The 8,789-nt window shown below is 41.5% G+C and overlaps 2 protein-coding genes across 5 annotated transcripts in view; one reads left to right on the forward strand and one right to left on the reverse strand.

Annotated features, from left to right (window-relative positions):
- dis3l (DIS3 like exosome 3'-5' exoribonuclease) overlaps window positions 1–5,791 on the forward strand; it is a 23,493-nt gene extending 17,702 nt beyond the window's left edge. The window contains exons 13-18 of the mRNA XM_020585614.1: window positions 573–808; window positions 1,006–1,160; window positions 1,408–1,586; window positions 1,683–1,828; window positions 2,855–3,026; window positions 4,553–5,791. Coding sequence (XP_020441270.1) covers window positions 573–808; window positions 1,006–1,160; window positions 1,408–1,586; window positions 1,683–1,828; window positions 2,855–3,026; window positions 4,553–4,876 — 1,212 coding nt within the window. The 3' untranslated portion in view covers window positions 4,877–5,791. The remainder of the gene's footprint in view (window positions 1–572; window positions 809–1,005; window positions 1,161–1,407; window positions 1,587–1,682; window positions 1,829–2,854; window positions 3,027–4,552) is intronic.
- The window catches only part of tipin (timeless interacting protein), a 7,162-nt gene continuing 3,568 nt past the window's right edge, over window positions 5,196–8,789 (reverse strand). For all 4 annotated transcript variants that reach the window (XM_020585618.1, XM_020585617.1, XM_020585621.1 and 1 more), the window contains exons 4-8: window positions 8,160–8,235; window positions 7,916–8,038; window positions 7,746–7,809; window positions 7,224–7,427; window positions 5,196–6,727 (exon numbers count right to left, since the gene is read on the reverse strand). In XM_020585618.1, coding sequence (XP_020441274.1) covers window positions 6,471–6,727; window positions 7,224–7,427; window positions 7,746–7,809; window positions 7,916–8,038; window positions 8,160–8,235 — 724 coding nt within the window. In that variant the 3' untranslated portion in view covers window positions 5,196–6,470. The remainder of the gene's footprint in view (window positions 6,728–7,223; window positions 7,428–7,745; window positions 7,810–7,915; window positions 8,039–8,159; window positions 8,236–8,789) is intronic.

Below are 8,789 nucleotides of genomic sequence, written 5' to 3' on the forward strand. Positions count from 1 at the left end.
TCATTTTTTAAAAGGCTTAGTAATTTCTTAATTGGCTACTGTAGTTGATACTGTACTGTAGTTCTTAGATGGAGGAAATAGTGCAGTTGTTTGGGCCGATTTTAAAATTAATATGCGTTTGGTGCTATGGTGAGTATTTGGTTTAGCAGAATGGTGCATGTCAGATTGACTCAGCTTAAATTAGTGTGTATGTTCATGGTAATGAAGGGACATGTTATTCAGTATTATAGTGTCATATAATTTTTTGTTAAACAGTGGAGCTGTATGGTACAGAGGAATAAGACAAATCAGCCTTTAATATGCATCACAGTAATTGTTAGTGTCATTTGCTTGTTGGTTTCAGTGTTTTCATAGTATTTGGTGACAATAAAGACATACACACTATTCCCAGGGTTATCCTTTGATGTCTTACCAGAATAAAGATGTCTGGTTTTTATGGGGGGTAAATGGTTTAAAACCCATCTAGTTCACACACAGCACATCCCAACCCACCCACTGTACATAAGTTCCCTGAGTACATGTTCAAGTGTTTTCATGCATTTGAATCAAAGTATTTCACCATCCCTCTTCAGGTGCGTGCCCAGCTGGATGAGGAAAAGAACATCACAGCCCTGGTCCCCCGTCAGCCCCTGGAGGTCCACGAGACTGTGGCTGAATGCATGATTTATGCCAACCACTGGGTGGCACGCAAGATCCAGGAGCTCTTCCCTCATCAGGCCCTGCTGCGGGGTCACCCGCCACCTCGGCAGGAGTTCTTCCAGCAACTGGTGGAAAGCGCCACAGCCAGGGGATTCACCATTGATACCAGGTGACCGATTTTAGCAATCTTATAAGTGTCTTATATGGAAGTTCACATTGTGCACTAATATAAAAGTGTGTTGAACTGGTTCCTTGTTCACACAACACCAATAGGGCTGAGATGATTTGTTATACTCTGTTGCACAATCTGTTGAAATCTGTGACCATATCATATAGAGAGTCACATACTTGAATCTGTCCCTTCAGGACCAACAAGGCTTTAGCTGACTCTCTGAACCGGGCAGTGGACCCACAGGACCCACTGGTGAACAGGCTGCTGAGAATGATGGCCACCCATGCCATGTCCCAGGCCCTGTACTTATCCACTGGAGCTCAATCCCAAGACCAGTACTACCATTATGGTACACTACACAACACCGACACTGAGCTATTACTCTGTTATTCAGTGGAGCTGCGTTTGCCTCTATCTTTGTGTAGTCTTATATTTTCAATGCAAATGAAGGATATGGGTTCATTACACTTTCCTGTAAAGAAGCAGAAGAATTCATTACATTTACATGGTTTTTCAGACTAAAAACAAGATTGAAAATTTTTTTTTTATTTAGAATGGATGTATAGAGCACTGACGGCTGGTTTTCTGCCTGTTAGGTCTGGCTCTGGATCGCTACACACACTTTACCTCACCCATCCGTCGCTATGCCGACATCGTTGTCCACCGACTTCTTACTGCAGCTATCGAGATGGAAAGCGGAGTGGGCCCTCATAGAGCATTAGCCAATAGCAAAGAACTGGAAGAAATGGCTCAGCATATTAACAAAAAGAACAGGGTCAGTGCTGCTCTGTGAGTCTGTGGCTTTGTAGTTCACTTATTAAATAAAATAAACTAAGTCTCCTCTGAGCTCTGACCTGTGTGACCTTTCCAGGCAGCCCAGCGAGCCCAGAAGCTGTCCACAGAGCTGTTTCAGTGTCTCTTCTTCAAAGAAAGAGACCCTCAGACAGATGAGTGCTGCATCGCCGACGGTGTCATCTACTCCATCAGAGACAATGGCGTGTTGGTGTTTGTCCCCGAGTAAGAAACTACCTTGCTTTTGCTTGTTGAACCAGTTGGTTATTTTTTAAAGTCTGGGGATGACAGGATATTTTTTCTTATTGTCTTTGATTAAATTAAGCATGTTTTTTGTTCCTACATCCTTTGATCAGCAAATCACCAAATCAAGGCTTTCTGTGATCTTTAATAAGCAGCATCATTCAGACCTATATGCATGGCTGCATTCTATGGATGATCAAAATATACAGTCACGAGAAAAAGTAATGGCACTGTTTGCAGTTTCCTGGTTTTCTGCATAAATTGGTCATGAAATGTGATCTGAACTTCACCAAAGTCACAAAACAAACATCATTTCTAAGCTGATAAAACAGTCATGATCTTTCATGTCTTTATTTTACACACCCATTAAACGTACACAGTGATGGTGGAAAACATCATGGCAACACTGGGCTTCTGATGCCACTAAATGTGTATGTTTAATGGGTGTGTTCAATAAATACTTTTTTGTGCAACTGTGTGTATCGGTAGAAACAAATCAGATCGATTAAATCACTTATGACTCCTTATCGATTTAGAATTTAAAGAGGTGGTTTTGGTAAGTGCTATAAAAAATCCAATCATCATGTTTTTCATCTTTGTGATAAGGGCTTACATTGAGGACTAAACCTTCTGTTAATAGTGATTTAAGTGAATTGGTTTCCAAAGAAAAAAACTCAGTACTCAGCTTCATAAAGCATTATTGTATTTTAGGGGGTCCCAGACCAAAGGAAGTGTGACCTAACGAGAACCTAACTGGTGTTATTGTAGCAGATCTTTTTCATAGCAATCATTTTGACATAGCAGGAAAATCACAGGTGTATTAATAACCTTAATAAAGGATGTATTACAGTTAGTTGTTCCAGTTCCAGGACCTTGGTATCGTGGATTCACCAAAATGGCACAGAGCCATCGTGCTTTTCCTACTATTGAAAGTCGACGTCTGCTAGGAGACGTATTATAAATCTAGATTCAGTCCAGCTCCCCTCACCCCACCTGCGTTTCCCCCAGGTATGGTGTGAAGGGGCCGGTGTACATGAAGAATCGGGAGGGTCAGGTGGTGGCTACAGGACAAGATGGCAGCTGTGAGTGGCAAAGCGGCTCAGTGCGACGGTACCCAGACCACATCAGCACCACCTCCAGCTGTGGCACCTCCACCTTCAGACTATTTGACCACATCACTGTGAGTCACAGAACAGGTTTATCATTTAAAAGCTAGACAGTAATCCGTAATTGTTGTCTGGTGACATTACAGTAAGTGAAATTGCATCATGACAGTATGATAACATGGCAATGACCTTTTGCAAAACTGTTTATATCAAAAATGCCTTGTGCAGTAAACAAAAAAAGTTGAGTGTAAAATGTAATGTGTGGATTTCCAGACTCCTAAAACATTTTCCAGGCCTGTTTAAAAAGCAGAGTGCTTTTCCTTTGGGATTAGGATGCCCCCTGCCCTCCTCCAGGCTATTGGGATTTCCCAGGTCCGTCACACCACCTTCATCCATCTCCACAGGAAGTGTAGCATGTCTGGTGCATTTTAGTAAAAGCTGTACAGGACTCCATTGGGCCCAGAAGATGATGTGGCACTTGCTCAACATACAGCTTTTACCTCCTCACTCCTCCTCCACTTTGGGGGGCTGATGTCTAGCTGATGTTCAGGGGAAGGTAGTGGAGGCATGTCAGGTGGGATTGTGATCTGGTGGCCCCGTTGGCTGTCCGAGTGGACTTTTACATGAGCCTCAAGCTCTTTCCTTGATGTTGCCAGTTTGCCACTTTTCTCATTTGTGACCAGCCCTATCACAAAACTGAAGGGGTCCTTGAAGAAGCTAGCTCAGGTCTGTTCCTTCTTCCTACACCTCTTTCTCAAATTCTCTGCTCTCTCTAAGGATGAGTTGGTTCTTAATCTCTGTTTGCAGCACATCTATTCCCTCCTCCTCGTCTGTAGTTTTCCTCCACTGTTCCTTCAGCTGCCTCCTGTCCTTAATCAGTTTATTTCCTGCTGCCTTCTGGATTTGATAGCGATGGAAGGCGTTATCTTCCTTACGTCTGCAACCCCAAAGCGCTAAGCTCCATAGTTGTAGGTGAGTTCTCCAATTCTGTCCAGCTTCTTTATAGTAGTTCCCTTCAGTTGTCCCAGGAGTTTGCCAGGAGGTCCTGGTTGACCGTTTCCCACTCACATTTCTCACAGGATTTTGGCCACTTGATCAGTGACTTTTGGCTCTGGATCCTGTTCTCAATTGCAGGCTGTGGTAAGCTGGGCTCTTGGACCTTTGCTGTGTTTGCCACCTCCTCCTTTTGTGGAACATGGGTACCGATTGATTTTAGCAGCTAAATTAGCCAGTGAAGGAATGGCTTCACAAACACAGCTGGAGCAGAGGATTTCTCTTGGTGTGTTGCAGTGGGCACATGGGAAATGAAGTTTTACTTGTAGCTCAGTCTTGCAGTGTGTGGATAATCTTTCTCTTGCAATCATGATTGAATTGTAAGAACAAATGCCTAAATATTAACCACGCAAAAGTAAACCTCTATTGGCTACAAAGAGTACATAACCATGAGAGAAAAGAGACGGGTCCAGAAAGTGATGTTGACACAGGATCGTAATACCCAAGTGATATTTTTTTTACTTTTAGTTTGCAGCTATGATGTGTATTTGCAACAGATTCCAACCTGAGGAGGCTGCTGATATCATTTGTATTTGTGTTTCTGCAGGTTCGTATTTCAGTCCAATCGACACATTGCCACGCAGACAGTCTGAACCTTGAGGTCATCAGCAACAAGCCTCACCACAGCACCAAGCCCCAGCAGCCCCACTCCCAGGGCCATTGCCAGCTGGTCCAGGAGGTGGTGCGTCTGGCCGAGGAGGCCTACCACCAGGCCCAGGAGAAGGCGGCCCGGCACCACAAATTCTCCAGAGAAGAGAGAGAGTTCTGCCAGAGCAAAACTCCCAACCTGTACTCGCTACTGGAGGAGGTTAGAGAGCTGGCTCTGATGGACTTGGACATGGTTCCTCAGGTCTGTGCAACAACAGCATAGGTCAGGTGTAAATCAAACGATAGACACAGAAAAGCCCAGTGAGTCTTTGAATCACTGAACATCTCAGTGAAAAATCAGGAAATATCAATGAACAATGTATATTAAAAGGAGCCAAGCAAATGAAATTATTGTTCTTCAGCATTTTTTAAAGATCATTTTGAAGGCAGAGTTGTAGTTATTTATCTGTATTCTTTCTAAGATTATTTTTGATAATGCAAGGCAAAAACAAGGTCTTTGGTAACGTTAAATGAGAGGGGGAAAAGGCTGATTTTTGCTTGAAGCAATTTAAGTTGGTCGAAAGATAAGAACCAGACTTTAGTAATAAAACATGAATTTTAATTAATTTTAGGGCAAAGTCACAGTACATATAGAATTGTTCATGGAATGCTGAGGTGATAGTCTCCAAAAGATGTGAAGTTACTCTCAGTGAAAACAGTGTACCCACTGCAACATTAAACGTGTATGTCACTCCTGAGATGCTATACTGATACACATGCACTAACACATGAATTGGGATTGATTTTTAATATAACCTAATGTTTAATTTGAAGAGTTACTGAAACGCCAAATCCATTTATAAATGTTTCTGAACTTTTGAAAACAATGTACTTTACTGTATTTAAGTGTGTAACCCAACCCGTGGTGGATTTGAAGCTGACACTGGTTATAATAATCAAGGCTTAAAATATCCAGTGCACCAATTTTTTTTAATGAAATCTGGTTTTTAAAAAGTTTTTAGTGTTTGCCTTTATCACGTGTGATGCAAGTATTATTGTAGTCCACCATGCCTCTTGGTAAGAAAGTGCTACTGTAAAATCTTTTGGGATGTGTGCTCCTCGAGTGTAACCTGCATGATGGACACGCAGGTATTTTGTGTTAAAACTGTACAGACTTATAAACATTGACTTAAGAAAACTGTTCATCTTCCAGTGTGTTTATGTGAAGTCTGTGAGATTGTACAGGAGGCATTATGCCATACAGATTTAATTTGGAAGGAAGAGTGTATTGTTAATGTTTTGCATTTTAGGAACAGCTGGAGAAAGACACTGATTATTCCCTGCTTTATCAGTAAATGCCCACAGATTTCTTCAGTTTATGCTCCAGTGGATTCCAGTTAAATGAGAGTACTTGCTGTTTTTTTTACCCTGACAGCAAACTGAACATCTTTTAATGGTGGTTGGAAAAAACAATACCTTATAGACTTCAGTTTGGGTTTTAGGAAACTCTGATGGACCTCTTTTTTTTTTTTACTGTTTCCTGAAGTTTAAAAAAAATTGAGTGATATCTAAATAATCCTTCAGAATAACGGCTAGGCGCAGCCCTATTCGATTCCATGATAACCTAGGTCTGTACCCATATATGTGCATGCCAAAATCCCACAACAGAAAATGTGGAATCAATCTAGTTTGGATGTAAAACACCATGAACAGAGGTGTACATTTACCCATATCCAGCAGCAAATAAAACATGAACAGGAATTCTACATTTGTACATATTGGATCAGCTGCTTACAGGCTACAGAGGAAAAAAAAAAGTTCATACAAATGAAGCTTGTGACACTCCTAACCACAAAGAGTGTGTGCAGCATTGAGTATTAATCCCCACCCTCACACCTGCTGCTAGGTTGATGGTCAGGGCTCGGGTTGTACTCGTTCTCTTCCTCACAAAGACTGGATTCAGCTGAAGGCTCAGAGTCTTTCTGTGCAAGGTTGTTGTGCAGTTGTTGTGTGCTGCTGCCACCTGGCTCCTTGTCTAAGCCCTCCACATTCTCATCTTGAGTGTTAGAACCGTTGAGGGTGTTTGTGGAGGAAACAGATGTGGGTGCATCAACAGTCTGGGAGTCTGAAGGACCTACAGCGAAGGAGAATAATGCAGTAGCATTAGGATTAAAAAGAATAGATGCTGCACAAGCAGCAACACATTTGTTTTAATAAGCATAAGTGAATATATGCTCCATTTAACAGCTCTAGTTTCTACACCGTAAAAATTACAAAATCTTGTCATACCCCTTGGCTATATATATATATAATAAAACTTCCACTTTCTCAAATAAAGATTGAAGATAAGATTTGCTGTTTTTCTCTATTTCACATAATTGTAAATTGAATACATTTGTGTTTTTAGAATGTTGGTCAAATAAAATGACATCTGCGCATCACCTTTGGCTCCGGGAAACTGTGATGAGCACTTTCATCGACTCAACAATTAATCAAGAAAACAATAAGCAGATTAAATGCTAAAGAAAATGGCTGCAGTCATACACCATCCGCTGAATTTTGGTGACCTTTATCTGATTATTTGTCTTTATGACTGTATCTTGACTGTTAACTGATGAGGTGTCTCTCACCCGTTTGCTGCTGCCGTGCGAGCCTCCTCTCGAGGGCCCGCTGTCTGTTCAGCTCCATTCTTCTGCACTGCTCCTCAGTCAGGGAGGGGGCAGCTGGGGCTGGGGTGGAGTGGACCAGCCCATCTAGGTCACTAGGGAAGCTTGTTCCACTAAATGGATCAGGATCCCCAAATACTTGCATTTCAAGTGCTGCCTCTTCGTCACCTACACAAAACAGTTTTTCATACAACTGTGAATTTGTCGTGTAAATCTGAACCTTGTTCAATTTTATACAAATATACTTTTCTGTGGTTTCATATGTAGGGCCTGTCTCAAAACACAACACAAAACCTGAAAATGAAAACTTTTTTTTTTTACTCTCATACTGTACATCTTACTGATTTGGGGAAATTCTGGACTTCACTCCCCAATTATTCAGCAGACCACATTACACAAATAGGAAGGGTGTTTATTCTGACCCCTGGTGTAAACATGGCTAAATACAAATCACTTATCAATAAATCAATATATTTAATCTCTTACCATCTTTATCCATAAAATCCTCATGTGTCAGTGGCATGTCCAGTCGTATCCGTTTGAGACAAGTCTGCCGCAGAAAAAAAGACAAATTGTTAGAAATAATGCACTACAGAAAATCTGCACACTTGAGCCGCTTATCAACATCAACATCAACATCAACATGTTCATCCTACCTGCACCTCCTTCTTGTTGCCAAGCTTCTCTACCTTGTCAATAAAGTCTTCAAACTGCAGTTTGGGGTACAGCCTGTGGGCCCAGTTCTCCATCTTCTGCATCAACAGCCGCAGGTTCTCGGCCTGATTGGACAAGAGCACACGTTGCGGAGTTTTGGTTAAATGTATATAAGGAAAAGTACAGGCAAGATCCACAACATCTGCTGTGTTTGACTTTGTTCACGGTTTTGCTGTCAGCTCTCACCTCGTGTCCTTTGCCTCTGAAGTGGACATTGTCAAACAGAGTTCGCAGAGCTGGAAGTCCTCGTTCTGAGATTAGCCTGAAGCAAAAATGGTCAAATATTTTAATGCTAATCACCAACTGATCCCAGCCACTTGGGATAGTGGAACAAGCTGTGAACACAACACTGACATATTATTAGTTCATAAAGTTGTTATAGCAAACATTTTCTTCTTGACACATACAGCAGACACCAAGCAATGGAAGCATTTATTTGGAGTTGTGTTTCTGTTCAACATCTAATACTGACTCTCTTTGTGGTCTCCTCTGAGGAAAGTATTCAGCTCTACATGCTCCGTTCAACAGTTCGTTGTTACCTTTGTCTGCCATATGGTGCAGGACCAAAAATGTAAAATAAAAACAAGCTGGGTGACGAGAAACACTGGGTGATAATCCTCTGTAGGTTCATCACCCTGAACAATCCCTTTCACATTGCTCTCATTTAATTCACTGTTTACGTATATACAGTCAGGGAAAAAATTATTTGAACCCCAGCTGATTTTGTAAGTTTGCCCACTAACAAAGAAATGATCAGTCTACAATTTCAATGGTAGGTTTATGTGAACAGTGAGAGACACAACAATAACAAAAAAA

Source organism: Monopterus albus, unplaced genomic scaffold, assembly GCF_001952655.1.
Source record: "Monopterus albus unplaced genomic scaffold, M_albus_1.0 scaffold372.1, whole genome shotgun sequence".
NCBI classification, from domain to species: domain Eukaryota; kingdom Metazoa; phylum Chordata; class Actinopteri; order Synbranchiformes; family Synbranchidae; genus Monopterus; species Monopterus albus.